General features: G+C 40.0%; 1 protein-coding gene across 1 annotated transcript in view; it reads right to left on the bottom strand.

Moving 5' to 3' along the window:
- Positions 1–327: 327 nt before the first annotated feature.
- AOPEP (aminopeptidase O (putative)) overlaps positions 328–19,133 on the bottom strand; it is a 498,190-nt gene continuing 479,384 nt past the window's right edge. Inside the window, 3 exon segments of the mRNA XM_020971658.2 lie at positions 328–1,564; positions 5,326–5,470; positions 7,736–7,822. Of these exon segments, the coding sequence (XP_020827317.1) occupies positions 5,330–5,470; positions 7,736–7,822 (228 nt within the window). The 3' untranslated portion in view covers positions 328–1,564; positions 5,326–5,329.

Raw genomic sequence — 19,133 nt, 5'->3', positions numbered from 1 at the left:
TAAAAGCAAGTTTGGGGACTTTGGTGAAGCATGGCATAAAAGAGAAAGGGGATTAAAAAAGACCCCTGTGTACAATCCTACCCAAATCACCAGCAGGACTCTGCCTTAATGATTGGTGCAGAAAGAAAGGTTTGGCTTTGATTTCTGGAAAGGAAACACTGGGGTGGTTAGTTTCTACCATTCCATTTGAGGTAGGTGCTGATTTGGGTTCAATACACAACGGAAAAAACTGCCACAGAAACATGATGTTAGATAAAAGTTATCTTTGCCTTATATACAGTATAACCCCTTCCTCATTTCACATCAGAGTCAACCACAGACACGCAATAATGAAGGGAAAAAATTTATTCTATCGTCATCTTACAAAAGTAGATTTGTTTTATTTAAAAAAAAATACAACAATAACATAAAACCTAATTTACACATTTTCCCCACCATTGTGGCACATAAGATAATTAAAGACATTTGCACATGGTAAACACGTAACTATTCGTAAAGCTCAACAGGGCAAATCTTTGGAGGAAAATCTTCTTTGAGTATTACAGATGGGCAAATTAGTTGAGAACTGACGCTTTGCCCACAAAGGGCTTCTAAAGCAGAAAGTATTTGCCAGGACTTCATGTAACTGGGTAATAGGAATGAAAGTAAAGGGCCTCTGGCAAATCCTAGACTTTGAAAACAAATATTTGGTTTTCTCCCTTTGAGGTGCAGCTTTCCACTTCTGCTCTGGGGCTTGAGAGCCAGACTCTGGCATAGTCATCACAAGCTGGGGATTCCTGATATCCCGTAGCATATTCAAAGCACCATTAGTCTATCCAAGAGTTCCAGGTCAAGTGCTGTTGGCTCGTTGGCAAGAGAGGAAAAGTGCTTTTTTTGCATTAAGGTCTAAAATCATTTCTTTATCTCTTCCCACAAAAACGGAGAAATAAATCCACATGTGCTGTTACCTGATTGGAATCCTTTCCATATGAGAAGAAACTATTTCCCTTTCAATACAAGTTATCTTAAATAATCCACTATGTCTTTTTTTTCCATTTGAAACATCTCTAAGAACATCAATAATTTACTAAAACTCAGGCAGTAATGTTTGTAATGAAACATCTTAGAAGGAGATATTTTAGTGCTCTGTAAATTATATTTTACCTAGAGAATCTTTAAACTTGTTCTGTGTATCTGCATAACCCTTTTTAAAACTACCTGGAAAAATTCAGAACAAAATTCCAAATGTGGGTATCTACAAAAAACAATCTGGGAATAAGTGGCTGAAATGGCATGGAGGAAGAACACCAAATACATCTGGCCACTGGCTGGCCCCACTACATAGAAACCATGTGCTTTCTGGAACTCCCATACGCTGAAGGAACCACTACTTTTCAGCAGGTTTTACCAGATGCTCGAATGTCTGCATAGAGATTGTCATGGCAGATCAGAATCACACGCAAAACTCTGGAGTGGGCATGTTGTATGAAATAAGCTGGAGCTCTCACAATGAGGTCCTGTGTGTGAACATATATGTAAGCTTGTGTGTGGAGTTTCTTTTTCTATACGTTCACTTGAAAGAAGCCTATGGGAGAGATAAGCAAAAAGAAAGAAATGTTTTTTGTCAGCTGATTGATTTAGTAGTCATATAATCCTTCCTTTGATGTCCAGGGTCAATGAAATCCTAGTACCACCAGGGTTTAGGAGTAGATATATTAAAAGAATCTCTCTGTGATCTTTCCTGCAAAGGAAACAGCAATAAAATTTATTACTCAGTCCCAACGAAGGAATTCTTGTAAAGGGTCTCAATAAAGAGGTGTCTTTGTATTCCTTGCCACTCGGCTTTGGGAAAAAAAGATTCACTGGGGGGCACAGGAAGAGAATGGTGTCCAGAGCCCATAACTCTAAGTCTGGGATTTGCAATCCTACTGCTTTGCATTCAAAATGCATGGTATGAGCTTGACCACCACCTGGACTGCTACAGGATGAAAAAAATTACAGCCAAGGTTTCTTCTGGTAGAAACACAACGGAACACCTGAATATGTCTTTATGGTTTTTAGAGGATGTAAGCAACAGGAGACAAAAAACTCCAGTCTATATACTGCTAGAAAAATCACAGTAAGTTAACCAAATTCAAGTTTTAGGGGCTTACGTACACTCTCTTTGTATCTGTACATCTTTGTGATTCTGCAAACAATATACACAAAAACATCTCATAGAAGCATTCAGGTTTTTTCCCCCTTATTCTTTGAACCACTAGCACTTTCCATCAAGCTGCTGCAGTAGGTGCTTGGGGCCGTCTTCACCCTGGCAGGTATGCTTCTGGTCAGCATCTGGGCCCTTTACAAAAAGGGTGTTGTCTTTTTTGCTCTCGGGCTCGACTCCTGTTCCTGCTGAACTGAGCCAGTGTGTAAAATCAGAACTGTTATCAGCTCAGTAGGCACCGGAGGGCGGGTCCAGTCAACAGCTGAGAACAGCAGCCCTGCTACCTGCTACCTGGAAGCTCCGCTGGGAACCAGCCAATCACTGGAGAAGACCAGAAAGAGTGGAGGCTACAAACACAAAGGACATTTTGCCAAACCATCAAATCGGAAGACGAGCAATTCTCGTAAACATACCCATACACATCTTTACACAGCTTTCACTGACCTCCATGACTTTCTCTGTGGTCTCAAGTTTCCATAATAATAGTTCTTATCACACCCAAGTAGGTTTTACCTTCCAGACAAGGGGAATCAGCACAGGTTTAGGTTTCTATGATGGAGACAAGCCTACGCACTTGCAGGTGATTCTTATATTCTTGACAGGATGAAGTACATTCTTCAGTCTGTTTGCCGTCTCTTTTTCTCTCTTCCACGTACACACATGGCTTTTACACCTGCATCTCTCAGAAAATGGCCACTTAATAAGTGGTGCGACTCAGCCAGCAATCTCAGTGCCCAGTCAGGCTCACACTTCATGTTCCCATCTCACCTTCTCTTCAGGTGCAGAACTTAGCCACTGTGAACAAAGAGGAAATCAATTACTGTTCACCAATCAGCTAAGCTCTGCACCTTGTTAGAGAGGTCATCCTCTGAGCATTATTAAAGGGCTGGAGGGCATCTTCGACGGTTGCTTCTTTCTTCTGTTTCCAAGTAAGCTCTACCGCAAGAGGATTTTTCCGCACACCTATGGACATTATCTATGGCTTCTGGAAGAGCAGCCAAGGTCATGGTTGCGTGGTAATCCCTGGCAATGTGATTTTAATCTTAAGTCACAAATCAGCATGCCAGGAACCCAAGCAGCCAGAGCACTCAAGAAACCGGTGGTGTCCTCCTGAGTTCACGTTTTTCACAACAAAGTGTCCACACTATGTCTGTCTCCATCTTAGTGCTTGTCAATTTACCAAACAGGTGAGTGCTTTGGGTTGGGTGTTTCCATTTGTTTGGTGGTTGGTCCGTGTTCTATGAGGATCTTGCATTGAATTTAAAAAAAAAAGTCAGAGTTATAAATACATCATTAGGACTGTGCAACACAAAAAAGAGGGTACTGACAGGGTTGTCACAACCAGATAAATTGACAGGCTTTAGCACTTGAGGCATGGTTAGTTTCTCAGACAAACATTTTGAAGGAGGCTGAGTAGTCAGTCCATGTGGCACTCTTCTAGGTTGGGAAGAAAAGTTTTATTACTGGAAGCTGAGACAGGTCGACCTGAGAGAAGGAACCCATTTCACCTGAATCCATCCTCCACCAAGTCCCTAGCAATCAACCCCCAATATGACTTCTCATTAAGAAAAACATGGACACACAGGGCCCCAGAATTCACACTGTGTCAGGCTATAGTTAAGAGGCAGGGAAGGCAGGAGAGTGGGAATAAAACAAAGATTCTGAAGGTGTGAAGAGCAGATCTGCAAACAGGAATGCTCTCCCTCAGAACCAAACTCCTCAACAGCCTAAGGATTCAATAAGATTTTTGTCCACAAAAGCCTGGTCACGAAACAGAGCAATGGAATGGGCTCCATGTTCCTGCTTTGACACAGCTCAAAGAACCTGAAGAAATATTAATTCTCTGCAGTTAAAAAGGGGCAATCTGATTTACACTAATGACTAAAGGAAAAACAAAGGGCTTGTGCAATTGAGACTTTCTCAACCGCTCCTTATTAAAGCACACATTTTGAAAGGCTCACTGAGCTGCTGAGTAAACTTTCTTCTTAGACTCTAAGTTACTATCCCTACTACCCCAAGCACAAAAATCATCAAAGAGCCCCTGTCTCCATGCTAAAAGGACAGTCATTCATAATTAACTTATATTCTTGGTATCCTACCTCTCTGATGTAAATAAGCTGTTTTATTTTTTTGTTTGTTTTGTGGTGTTGGCTAGGCAATGGGGTTAAGTGACTTGCCCAGGGTCACACAGCTAGTAAGTGTTATATGTCTGAGGTCACATTTGAATTCAGGTCCTCCTGAATCCAGGGCCGGTGCTCTATCCACTGCGCCCCCTAGCTGCCCCCTAAATAAGCTGTTTTAAAACAATCCCCAGAAAGCCCAGCAACCTGAGCACGCCTAAAAGGGGAAGAAACTTGAAAGGTTTAGGGTGCTTTTCTTAAAAACAAGCCATAGGAGACACTTGCCAAACTAAGAAGGCTGAATTTTGATCCCACAAACTGAAGTAAAAAAAAAACAAAACCAAAAAACCAAAACCCAACCAAAGACCGTCAAAAAAAAAAAGCCCCCAACAACCCAACAAGAGGAAAAGACTGTCAAGATGTGTTATGTCATTAAGCAAAAATGTCAAGTATGTCGGGCTGGAAAGGACTCTCATACCAAACCTAATCAGTTATGTGCTGAGCATGCTGGTGCAAAGGTACTTTCACAACTTAAAAGGAGAAAACATTTTCATGTAAAAATTCCAAGATTCCAGGGTGCAGGAAGTAACGTACATTTTTTAGGGAGGGGTAAAAAAAAATCTTAATTACATGTGGTAGTTTTTTGTATTTAGGTTCTCATCCCTCCTCAGCATGACCTCTACTGCTTTTCTCTGGTCCTTTACTTCTAATACAGCCAGAAGCAAACTTTACTGAAGCTTTCAATATAAAAGCCATTTCACTGGAAAACATGATCCCTTAGCTTTACCAAATTACCAAAGACTTAAAAAGATGTGGCTAAAAATTTGCTTGAAGGCATCCTTTGCCATGTACGCCATTTTAGCGACTCGATGAGAAGGTAAAAGACTAATGTTGCCAGTGGTTCGGTAGACAGACCTCACCTGTTTCTTGGCTTAGTAGAGACTTACTTTGTTCCAACAGGCTGGGTGGTAGTTTCATGTTTGCACCAAACAAAGGAGAGAAGGAGGGGAAAATAATTACCTCTTTAGAATAACATCTCTGCCACCACCCTGGCTGATGATCTGTCCATGTGTTCCTTGGCCATCTCAAAGCACTTGTGAGCGAGCTGCTGCTGCTGTGCATTCTCGCTCACCATTAATTCTCCATAGAGATACACACCCATAGCCTGTGAAGGAAAATACACAGAACGTAACAACTGCTTAAACACTGAGGATATTACAAAATACACACACAACTATCTATATTTAGAAATACATGCATATATATAATACATATATATCTTCTTTTTGTGTGTGTGACTAGAGGCTCAAGCTTCTCTTATACAAGCTACCCATTTGCAAAAACTGCACCAGTTGTAGAGATGAAAAAAACACAGGTACATCTATCTGATCATCTTACAGTCCTATTAAAACCCACTGTTTTTAGTGCTTTTCTCCCCTTCTTTTGTCACCAAGAAGGGAAAAAGAAAAAATCAATTAATCAAAGTTGTCTTTCAGTCACTGGAACTTGGGGATTTAATCAACTGCTGGGTTCATATTTCTAGAGGGATAGCCTTCTCTTTTTTAAGAGACAGGCAGGGCCTTACAGATTACCACAGTTCAATCCACCCATCTTATAGATAAAATGAACGCCAGAGAGCGCCCAAGGTCACCTAAGTACTACCAAGAATACACCATATGCTACTTTTGAATAGAAGATATCAGGTTCTTGCTTTTATTGACGTAGATGAATGCCTCAGTTGAGAGAAAGATACATGCACATACTCATGTAATTTAAGTTTCCTTTTTCAAAAAGACTCTCTGTTGGTCTTCATGAGTCATAGTGGAGACCAAGATTTCAGATGCATTTCAGCCAGTTCACACACAAGTTAATTCTTCCAAGCTATAACACTAGAGAAATGACAAATTTCCCATCCAATGCATAATGATGCTAACATGACATCATGTGGCAGCCAGTGCCAGGAAGAATAATCAAGATGCAATTAGGAAAGATGCATTTTGGTTCCTTACAGCCTGATAGCTTTCCATGTAAGCATCCAAAATAGGGCTGCAAACACTGGCTTTTCTGTTTCAACAAACATGCTGAAAACAGTCACATTTGCATTTTTCCCAGACTTTTAAAATAGCCAAGTCAATTATGATCTGGACAAGCTAAGAACCACTTTAATTTCACATGCAATCTTAGTCCAAAGCTCATTTATGCCACAGATTGCACCCTGCTGGAGCAAATTAAAAGGATCTAAAAGATAGCAGGATAAAAACTTAGTAGTTAATAGTTTCCAAAAATTCTTTCCCTAACAAAAAAAAAGCTTTAAAATGCTCATCTTTATTTGGTTAAAAAATCATTATTCTAAATATACAACAGTTAAATTTATTTTTTAAGTATAGACCTTAAGGAGAGAGTTGTTTCTTTCTCTTGTTCTCCTTGTACTCCCAACCACCTCCTTCTTACTCCAGTGGGGCACATGTGACATTTCATAATGGCCAGAAGTTGTATGGTACTCTTTGTGGGGATAACTGGTCTTTGTTTTCTGCCTGCCCCCAAACACTCTGAATGCTATCAAAAGTCTTTTTGTTTTATTCTTTGCTTTCAAAATGGATACATTCTGTCTAACTTCTTAATGGCTGCCATCTCATTCAAAAGCTACATTCCACCCAAGCCCTGATGCACATCAAGGAAGCAAAAGTTTACATCACTGAAAACAATCACGTTAATCATAGCAAAACTAGAAATGGTCATTAGAAATATGGCAGAGCAACCACTCCAAAAGATATGTGCCATAACAGTCATGGAGGGTTTGAGGAGTGGTAGTAATGGGCCAGTGGAAATCAAAAAGACATGAACATGTTTATCTAAAGATGAAAGAGAACTAAACCTTTTAGATACTTGGGGACACATACACATCTGTAAGCATACATTCACAGATGCCTGTCTCTATTTACGGAGGCACAACAGACCTAATGGTAAAAGGCTGCTGGTGACCACAAAGTATCTATTCTGAAGGCCATTAAATAACATTAAGTATAATGATATTAAAGTCACAGACAACATTCACTTGAAATACTCCTAAAAGTAGATTGAATTGACTGAATTATGTTCATTAATAATGGAAGCCAAACAGGAAAAATCCCAATGACCACCATGGGGGGTGTGTGTGTGTGTGTGTGTGTGTGTGTCTACACACACACACACACACACACATTAACAAATACAGTGAACAGAGAGAGACAAATATAATTTTGGCAAAAATTCAACAGCTAGATAAAATATTTTAAGTAATGATCTTCATTTTGGGGAGCTCTTTTGAAAGGCTTAGGAGATGACATAAAGGAGATATCAAAGTAATCCTACATTCTAGTGTTATATTCTTGAGAGTAAGACCTACAAACCTAAACTACTAGTCCCTCCAAACCAGTCAAATGTAACTTGCCTGATCCTTCAGAAGAAATCTTTCAACATCTTCATATCCTTTAGTGTATTTGTGTTTTATGACAAGTTCGCACCAACGATGTCGAACCTAAAAGGAAAAGACAGAGAAACTCTTAGGAAGCAAAGCACTTTTTGGTCAGGCAGTTTTCAAGATAGAGCATTTTTAGTACACGTATTTTCAAAAGTATTAAAACAATCATTTGTCACCCAATAAGAAATGAATCAAAGTCCTATTTTTTAAAAAATAGCTAATAAGTGAAAGATATTATGAAACAAACTGGGGTAGGGTAGGTGCAAGTTTCAGTTCATTGCTTTAAACGCTTTAAAATGTTAGTGTAAAACAAAGAAAATCAAAAAGGAAAATGGTGATCTCCAAACCAAGCTGCCTACTTTGTTTACTACAGTATATCACTGATACAATTTTTTCCCCCCTTCAAACCAGAAACAGAGTTTTCATTTTGTATCACAACTTAATGTGGTTCAATGCTGCTGACTCTAAGACTAAACAGTGTCACAAAGAGGAAGTTATTGCCTTACATATTCCCAAGCAAGGGCACATTACAATACTATAATTCCCCATTGTTTTATTTCTAACCAAGGAGAAAGCAAACAAAAGGAGAAAAATCTGAGTAAAACAGTTCTCTTAACAATGAATACAGTGTGTAATGTCCTTAAAAGAGCTAAATTTACATCTTAAAACTTTTTTTTCCAAAAAAGGATATTCTTCAAAATTGTGCAAGCATAGGTTAGCCAAAAGAAAACTATACAATCTATTGACAATACAGAAAAACTCAGTTGCTGCAGAGCCTCTGCTTTCTAAGGATAAAATGAGAAAGTGGGTTTTGAGCATTCAAATCTAAGGCGAGGTTATTTCACATCACCTTACAGTGTTGCTGGTTAAACAGCTGGGCTGAGCTGTGCAGGGTGCCTAACTAGTGATTCTTTCTATTTACATGTTTTGAGCTACTTGAATTTAAAAAGGAAAAAAAAATCTAGTGCTGACTTTAATTGTCATTTCCCACTGCATCAAAGCTTCCTCAATTATAGTCAATGAGCAGTCTAACGTTTTATATTCCATTATTGGTTCAACATCAGCCCTAAAGGGAAGTAGTTAAGTGCATTAAAAAACCTATTTACATTACAGCTTGCTTTTACTGCCTCCGAGAGTGGGAGGCACTTTATAATAATCAGCTTTTTGTGGTAACAGTAAAATGTAAGCGGTTTCAGCATTTTTTGGCAGTACAACCCCAAATTATATTATTATCTACTACCTTAGCAAAATCTCCCTTGAAGGTAAATTTATGGACAAATAATTAAGAATGAAGGAAAGAAACTCTTTGAAAGTTTCATTTTTCTCTGGGGCTCTTTCCATGGTCCATTTCTTAAACAGGGATGATGATAACATGGGTCTGTTGCTCTGCACTCTCCTATAAAGGAGAAGAACACTTTGGATTTTCAGGAAAGGGATGCCATCTTCAGTAGCTTTATTTACACTGATGGAGAAATTTCAGAAGCTCATGTGAATGAACAGACAGTCTCATTATAATCATTTAACAAGGGAAGAACGGTTTGGGGAAGCAAGGAATGTGAGTGAGATCTTTATGTCTTTAACAAATGGTCCCCCTTCTATAGAACTAATGGAAAACAGCCAAGGCATACAAAGAGAACAAAGACCCAACTCCTAAAATAAAAGTTTGAGTACAACTTCCACATGAGCATCCTGGGTAAAAAGGTACGGCAGTCATGTCTAACTCAAGGGGAGCAAGAACGCTCAACCCACTCATCTTCTGCCTCCTATTCAAAAATCAAGTACCATCTTGCCAAAAAGGGAGGAGGCACCTTCTCATGGAGTGCATGTATGTGTACGTATATATACATACACATGTATATAAATATGCATATGCTGCAGACACAAATCAACTAAATAGTAAAAAAACACAATCAATGTTTGTTGATGGATTGATTTGTTATTTTGGCCTACAGCTGTCCGAAACAGAGAAGAAAAGGACATAAGTTTTTGAGATCTACTTGGCTTTAACTTGAAAAGAATGAGGACTTTTTGTTTGCTCCCAGTGAATTTTTCTTGTTACTGCCATAAAGATTTTGACCCTCATCTTCCCCACTTCCTCCCCTGGAATGACAAGTTCTAAGGCAAACAAAACACCAAGGTGTGACAAACTTGCTGGCGCTGATGCAGCAGGTCTCCGACTTTAGACTTCAATTCTATTTCACTTAGGGAAAGTGCTAGAAGGACATGGAAAAGCTTTGGGAGGTTTTCCACAGCAAATGTGAAATCACTCTCCCTTCTCGGACAAATAAAATGATTTCTGTTTGTGGTTAATAAGAAGTCTAATTTATTATGAGGAATTCTGTGCAGGATCTGGAGAAAATACACCCCATCCCCACCTTAGTTCCCAACGTTACAACAGGAAAGGCAAAAACAAGACCCCTACACAGAACTAAAAGTGTTACTATGGACAGGATGTTTAAAAATAAGTCACAAGGATGAGGTATGGACAACCGAGGGCCTACTAGATGTTTCCTGTTTGGATACTCGGTATTTTACTTTCACAAATATCTTGGGAAAAATTCAGCAAAAACCTGAATTGGTCATTCCCTACCACTCCAAATGAGTAGTGTGCACCACTATCAATCAGTTAATGATATGCAGAAGTATTAAGAATGAAATTCTCTGCAAATGACACCCATTTCCCCCAATTTCGTTGATAAAATTAGAGATATTTTCCTCTCTTAAAAAAAAACAAAACAAAAAACCAAATAACCATTGTTTCTTAAAAAGGAAGACAACAAGCATTTATTAAGTGCCTACTTTGTACAAAGCACCATAACAAGTGCTTTATAACCTTTACCTTATTTGAGGTAATGTTTGGCACCACAGAGAGGGAGAAAATCTAAAGAAAAAACAACAGTGGCGGTGGCCTGGCGGCGCGGTAGCAGCAGCAGCAACCATTCAGTGATACAGTAAAAGATCTAGACCCACAGATCCTGCTCCCAAACTCCTCTCTTTCTATTTTTCCACTTCCTCATGGATCTGGGAGGGCTGAGACTGATCTCCTTTGTGATTAATTCAGAAAACACAAAATCCCTTTTGGAGCCAAGTTAACATAACTCAACTTCTTTTCTCAATTTACAAAGTCAGTAAAAGTTAAAAATTTGACTTACCCCTGAAGAGAGGACACCTGTATGTTCATTTACCCCACGTGTATCTTTTTTCTGTGTTTGTTCTTAGGTTTTTGGTTTTGTTTTTTTTTAAATTTTCCTAGGGGCAGCATAAGCTCCCTTTAGGACAGGCATTCTGTTGCCTATTTCTTTAACAGCTAGTAACACAGAAGAGAATGCCCTTCACAGAGCAGTCAGTTATTAAACCAAATGATCCCCCACTGTTCCTCTTATGGATTTTTCAGATCTAAAGAGAGCTAGTGAGCCAAGAGGCAGATAACGTACCTAGAAATTCCTTTGTATGAAGACAACCCAACTCTCCCTCCCCATTCTAAATGGTCTTCAGCAATCTAGCTTTACTCCTCTTCTCTGAGGGGAGGGAGGAACCTTAAAAGTCAAACCTAACCACAGAGAGTAATTAAGGGAAAAGTTTCATTCTTTGCTGCTGGCAAAGGAGCTGACTGCATCATGGGCTTCAGTTCTACCTATAGCATTCAGTGACTTCCAAAATACAGCCACAGGCGCATAGACCTTCCGTTATTCACATATCCTGCCTGTGACAGAAAAACTACATGACAAGGAGCAGAAGAGAACTGATTTTTAAAAGTAAGACTGCATGTTTGTATTTATTTGTCCTTTGAATTAGATCTATCCACTCACTCTCAGCTATCTGGAAGGACAATGGAAAGCAGGAACCTATTTGTAGAACTAGCAGTTACTATCATAGACTTCTGCAATAGATGCTCCCCAGCTTGAGGGGAAACCCTCCCCCCCCAATCACATTCGCTTCTTCCGAACATCATTCTCACCTCCTCACAAGAGAGTTCTCCTTCCCTAGCCTAACTACATTAGAAGCTTGTTGATTATGAAATCTGATAAATGCGCTTCTGTGACTTAAGAATTGCTTTAAAAAAATCTACTTCTAAAATTTTTGAAGTTATCTAAAAAATTTATACTTGAAATGATCTAACAGGATAGCAGACATAAAAATGAGGTAAGGGAAGAAAGGAAGAATAAGAGCGGATTTGAGAAAACAGAACCAATGTAGGGTGAATGACAGAAATAAGAAAATAAGGGGGGAAAATGTATATAAAGCTGAGAATTAGTGACTTTCCACTCCTCTGACCCTTCCTATCAAAGAATAAGCTAAAAGAGCAATAATGATGATGATAGCTCATGTATAAGAACATTTTTTATATTCTGCCCATTCACATTTATTTTCTCCTTCAATTTGCCCACGCCTAGGAAGTTAAGTGCAGATATTATGTCAGTGTTAGAGAAATGGAAGTCAAGCACCTCATAGGCAAACTGACTTACCAACTTTCCTGTAGCTAATTTGCAAGAGGAAGGAGAGAGGGCCACCACAACCTCTCTTGATTCTTAGCAGAGTGTGTTTTCTTCTATAACACAAGAATTGCCTTACATTTAAAATAATACAGCTCAAGATTAAGATATTATTATAAGTTAGCCTAACTGCTTCTGGTAATACTTAAAACATATTTTGTTCTTCAGGAATGGTATGGGGCCAATCTGTTCTGTGAAGTCTGGATTCAGTCAAAGGGCTGCACTTGAGGACCTAGAGGGCCACTTGTGGCCTTGAGGCCCCAGGTTCCCCATCCCTAGTAGCCAATTCAGAGAACAGATTCTATGGAAAAGATTTTAACATTTTATGTGGTCACCTAAGTTACCAAATTGTTTTGATCCTACACACACCCCCCCACCACCACCACTTCGGATTTATTACTTAAATTTTTTAAAAAATCAAGGCCTCCTATTTTCTTATGTATTTATTATAACTGTTAGCAGCATTAGTTTGTTTCTAAGCCAAATCTTGGAGCAAAACACTAAAGTTCAGTCTTGAATGATGGGTGGGATCGAACCCTCTGTGTACTTACTGTTCAGTCCAAGAAAAATAAGTTTGCTTTTCAAAGCTTTCTATTCATAAATTATGGGAATCTGTAATGTGTAGTCATCAGTACACAGGTGGTATTTTTAATATATAAATTCTATTTCCATGGATGGAAATTTATTTGAATAAGATTTTCCAGGTTGTTGAATCATTTAAGAACAAAGCATTGGTGATGAGAGCACAAATGCTCTGATGGAATATTGGCTCAGCATTGTGACCTATTCTTACTGTTCCAAATCCCATTAAAAGCAATTGGAACAACAAACAAGACACAATGGGGAACGGAATCACCATTCAACAAAAACTGGGAAAACTGGATGGCTATGTTTTAGGGTTTAAAAAAAAGGTAAATCTAACTCTGCACTTCATACATGCAACACAGTTAAACTAAGTGGATTAGCCATGTAAAAATTTTAATTATGAAAAAACTGCAAGGGGAAAACTGTCTCATCTACAGAAAGAAAGGACATTTAAAAAACTCAATAAAACAAACCACCACCACCAACAAACTGGAAATGATAAAACTGACAACTGGAGGCAGGAAGAACTTAGTCTAAATTCTGTCTCAGATACACTTAGTAATTATGTGATTGTGAGGAAGTTAACTTCTCTCAGCCTCAGTTTCCTCATCTGTAAAATGCAGAGAGCAACAGCAGTTATGACACAGAGTTGTTGTAAGGATCAGGTATGTATAATCCTTTGTAAACCTGAAAGTGCTATATGAATGTCAGCTATTATTAATAGTGGCATATAAAGATAAAAGGATTCTGTACAACAAAAATAATTTCTACAATTAAAAGAAAAGAAGCAGACTGAGAAGAAATATTTGAAGGAACTGATAACATCTATATGTAAGACTAAGGTCAAAGGACATAAAGAGAATTTACAAAGAAGGAAATAAAGAATGTAAATGGCCACTTTAAAAGAGTAAGTTAATTCAAACATATGAAGAAATATAATCATTAAATATATTACTACGTTAACACATTATGCGCTGGGCACTGTGATACAACATGAGGACAAAACCCAGAATAGCTCCCGTCCTCGAGAGGATTATATTTAACTGTGAGGCTACAACACGTCCTCCACAGAGTAAATAAAAGTCAGTTCAGGAAGGAGCAAATGCTGAGGTGGGGGAGGGTGAAGGAGAAGGGCTCCACTACAAGGTGGCAGGTGAACTGAGCTCTGACAGAAGACAGTGAGGACAGAGGTAGCGGATGCCCCATGCAAACACAAAGAAACAGACATGGGAGACAGAATATCCCATATGGACAATAGCCAAGAGTTTGACAGAGTATAAATATGAATAGAAAAAACAGGTAGGAGATATTGTAGATGGTTTTAAAAGCTAGGCTGAGAAATTTTGAGTTCTATTCCGGAGTAAGCCAATGAATATCTAACAAAGAGAAGGAGAAAAGAGAGGAAGAGGAAGGAGACAAATCTGTGTTTTAGGATCAAAAGCCAGAGTCTCGCAGCAAGAAGACCAATTAGGCTACTGCAATAGGCCAAGTGCCAGGTGACAAGGCCCTGAAAGATGGTAGAGGCTGAGGAAGTAAAGAGGTGATGGATAATAGTATATAGTTAGTATGAACAAAACTTGGAAACTAATTCGACGGTGAAGAAAAGGCCCAGGTAGGGAATAAGGACCAAGCACCTGATCTGGCTTTTCATCTTTTCCCCTGTACCTCTCTCTGGGAGTCTGGAGGGTTCTGGGGGCCAGGGTGGAGCAGGGGGTAGATTTCTATATCCTGGAACTGGGATCCTGCTTGGGAGATGACAGACCCCACAGCTGAGACTCCTGTTAGTCCTCAAGTGCAGGCTCTGAGTCTTTCCAAAGGTACTTAGTAAGCACCCTAGGCCAGGATGACAGCTGAGCCCACAGCCAGAGGCTATAGCAGTTACAATCAAGAAATGAGGCGGCACCGGAAGAAGCAGCGTATGGCAGCCACCAGTGGAGTCCAGGAAGGCCAAGGTCAGTAGAGCAGTCAGAAGACACCAGGTGCCTGGTAGCCTTGCAGTATCAAAAGCATGAGCTGCCCTGGGCACTGCAGCATGTAGCAGGGCCCAGGGAAGCAATGTGTGCACGTCAGCGGGAGGAGTGTAGGGGGCAACTCCCACCTTCAATGCTGCAGAGTCGCTGATGGGGGCCACCCTGTTCTTCTACTACTGGGCTTCACTGCTTGGCCTGAGTTACCACCATCTCTCCAGCTTTGGGCTTGCTGACGTCCTGGCCCAGGGTGGCTAGGCTAGGCAGTTGTGGAAAGAACAAGAGGCCACTCCCTAAGAGCAGGAGTCTTGGCCTTTAAACCTTTTTGGTGCCACAGATTTCTTTGGCAATCTGGCAAAGGCTTTGGGCCCTGTCTTGGGCACTTCCTGAGCAACATCTCAGCTACAAGCCCAGAACTCTCAGCATCTGGACGTTGAGCTGTAGTGTGGCACTATTGCTGATCAAGGTGGGGAGTATGAGACAGAAGTTCCCTCCACACTCTCCTCGACAAGGGAAAAAATGGAGGGCAAACTTGTGAGGATTTCTTCAAGTGTCAGGTTCTTCCTCAATGGGTGGCTCCCTTCTCGACTGTGTCAGAATTTTACTAGCTAATTTTTTAATCTAAGCTGATTTTGGCCAATTGTTAGTTGCCTTCATCAATGCCCTATTAATACTAGCTAACATTTATTAAACACCTACTATGTGCCAGGCCCTGTGCTAAGCACTTTACAAATATTACTTCTTTTGATCCTCACAACAGCCCTGGGTAGTAGGTGCTATTATTATCCCCATTTTATAGTAGAGAAAACTGAGGAAGGCAGAGGTTGCAACTTGCCCAGGGTCACACAACTAGTAAGGGTTTGGACTTGAACTTGGATTTTTTTACTCCAGGACCTAGGAGCACACCCTTACATCTTACTGCCTCTGTTATCTGCCCCTTACCTCCTGTAATTCGGTCAAGTGAATGGGGGGGGAAGGAGCTCACTTTATTTCAGGGATAACCTCAGCTATGATTTGTCTCATCCTTTAAAAAGCCTAGGGGTTTGGTTAGTAATTTGTACTTTGTTCTGCATATTTATTTGAATTATTTTTTTGCCTAGAGTTGCTCAATTTGTAATATATTTTAAAAGAAAAAAAGCAAACTAACATGCTTCACATTCTTCTAATGGAACATTTGGGATAGGGAGAACAAAAGGTGTGAAGAAGTAGAAAAAGTTATTGCACACTGCAACTCCCCTCCCCCCCATTAAGACTCAAATGCTATAAACATGATTGGATTACATCTGTACAATCAATGCTTGGTGATCCATGCAAATGGAAGGGAACGTAAAACCTGGAATAATCCAGGCAGCTGCTTTAGGACCGTGGCTCTATCTCCCACAGCCACTGGGACATGCTGAGCCAGCTGGGGGAGAAAGAGTAAAAAATTCAGCCCCCACAACAATTCTCCACCTCCCGCCCATGGTTTCTTGCAGCCCACACCTTCCTGAGGAAGCAGTACGTGGGCACAAGGCCTAACCTTCACAGAGCTTCCAAACCACTGAGTTACCCCAAGTGCTCCAAGACCACAACCCAGTCAGAAAGTTTCTAATCCTAACCCTGCAAGACCCCAACCCTAAAAGCCAGACTGGCTCCACAGCACAGAGATTCTCAGATATCAGATAATGGGGAGCTACCTGAATTTAGACCAGGATTTCTTATCTTGAGGTACATGAACAACATATCCGAATACAAATATATATGCATTTATGTCATATATGTAGATAGACAACTATCTTAATATAACTGGTTTCCTTTGTAACCCTATGTATCTTATATATTTAAAAATAATATTCTAAGACAGGACCCAAAAGCTTTGCCAGATTGCCAAAGGGATCCACGACACCAAAAAGGTTTAGACAAAAATCTAAGAAATGAATACTTAGTGTAACGACATCAGGGAACGCTGTATTTGCACTAACATGTGCACAGTGCTAAGCTTCAGGCTGAACAAGGCAAGTTAAAGCACACAATCTGAGGATGACAGAAGCCAAAAGAGATAACACTGATGTGACTATTCAAATATATATTTTTATATACAATGGGGAAAAGCTTTAAGACATCAATAGAACTGAGCTGACAATTAATCCTTCCAAGGCTACACACAAGTGTTAACAGGTAGGGCATGCTAGGAATGTACAAGTGAATTACTGGAGCACTGCACAAAGGGAAGCAGAAAGCTACACTGGATGTTAGGGCTGGAAAAGACCTTCCAGAGTACCCAGGTCAGCCCGACATTATAAGAACAAGCAGGAAACAAACTGTATCCTGTGGCTAGCTATTCATATAACCACCGTCCAAAACCCCAAAGGCCCAAAAGTGATTATCTGGGGTAAGGAGGGTGTGGAGGCTACTTAAGACTCACAGATTTTTAAAACTTGGAGGTCCCTAAGAAAAAGCCTCTAGTCTGAGGCCTTCATTTCACAGATGATAAAACTGAGGCCCAGAGAGTGTCTTGCTTATGATGATTTTCAGTGTGAGCTCCACAGTAGCCTTAAAAGAAGGGCTCTTGTTATACTAAGCCATACCTCTGATTGGATTATTAGCACACTACTAATTCAACTCAGTACAGTCTGTATTAACAGAAGCTGATGGCATTTTTATGCTTTAAAAGGGAGAAGATTTTTCAGAGGAAATGGGATTTCAAGCAGCACAGTTCAAACAGACAAAAGGCATGCCATTCCAGAAAGCAGCATGGCCTCAAGATGATGGGTGGTTTCTTGCAAGATAACTAGGCAGTGATGGCCTACAAAAAGTACATAAAGTACTTGGGTGCCAGTCAGAAAGTTGTAGAGAAAAACAGGAGGTCATGAGAAAGAGTCAAAGAGCAAAGGAAGAACTGGAAGGCCAAGAAGTTTTCCGTTAACATTAGTGAAGACCAGTGAAAAGCGTGATAATGATTCTACAGGAACCAGTTTTTCTTCCAATGATACTCCGCCATTACTATGAGAAAAGGTTACAAAGTTAAATGAAGTACGTGATAAACATCTTAGCACAGAAGAAAGACAGAAAACTGAGATAGAGGAAGGGATCAAATAAGAAGGGGGAAGCCTGATGGAAGTCTTGAAGCTAAGAATAACCAACCAGAAATCTCTGTAGATGGACATAAAGAACCAAAGCTGGAGTGAAAAGAAATAACTGATGAACGAATGCAGAGCAAAGCGATTTCTCCAATAGTATAACAGGAACAAGGCTGGGCTCAAGGGATGTAAGAGCTATATTAGGATTCATGATCTGGTAGTGGCTTTTGAAAAAATACAGAAGATATGGAGTGTGTATGTGTGTGTGTCCATCACCTGACTCCATGTCTATGAGACACTAACTGTCCTACACACGTGGAATGCTCATCCAATTTGTCTCTACCTCCTAAATTCCTTTAAGGCAGCTAAAACCCACCTCATGCAAGTAGTCTTTCTTGGTCCTCCTTAATGCCAAGACCTTCCTTCTGTGACTGCTGGAGGCAGTTACCCTGTATGTATCTTGTCTGTACATATTTATTTACATGTTGTTTCTCCCATTAGACTGTGAGCTCCTTGAGGGCAGGCACTATTTTCTGAGTTTCTTTGTACTCCCAGTACCTAGCTCACAGCAGGCACTTAAACTCTTGTTAACTTGAATTCAGTATACATATTGATGCTTCCTCAAATACCCTACCTTCTCAGTTTTTCAATCCACTCAATTTCTATCATCTACTCTACCTCTACATCTAGAGATGGACACTCTTGATTTTGCCAATACCTACAGTTGTTCTACTTCTTGATCAAAGAACTCCAAAATTCCTTTATCTGATCATAATCTTTTATTGAGCAGACAGATAGTATAGTGGATAGAGTGCTGAGGCTGTAGTCAGGAAGACTCATCTTAAGTTCAAATCTGGCCTCAGACACTAGCTATGTGATCCTGGGCAAGTCACTTAACCCCATTTGTCTCAGTTTCCTCATCTGTAGAATCACCTGGAGAAGGAAATGGCAAACCACTCCAGTATCTTTGCCAAGAAAACCTCAAATGGGGTCACCAAGAACTGGACACAACTGAAAATGACTGAACAACAACAAAATATTTTGTCATTACATGTTTTCCTCTGTCTTAATGATCCCTAACCTTGTTGTTCAATCATTCCTCCATCCCTCAGTTCTTTCCTAGGCCATCCCCTCCTGCATTAGCTTTATGCTCATCTCTTCCCTATCTAATCTCCTCGGTAAACCAGCTCAAGTCTATACTAGCTTCTACTCACGAATCCCTTGCCCTCCTGCCTTGCCTAACCGCAAACCCATCTGTCTCCTT

Source organism: Phascolarctos cinereus, unplaced genomic scaffold, assembly GCF_003287225.1.
Source record: "Phascolarctos cinereus isolate Bilbo 61053 unplaced genomic scaffold, phaCin_HiC Scaffold_4;HRSCAF=312, whole genome shotgun sequence".
In the NCBI taxonomy this organism is placed as follows: Eukaryota; Metazoa; Chordata; class Mammalia; order Diprotodontia; family Phascolarctidae; genus Phascolarctos; species Phascolarctos cinereus.
This window is presented reverse-complemented; position numbering and strand designations above follow the sequence as displayed.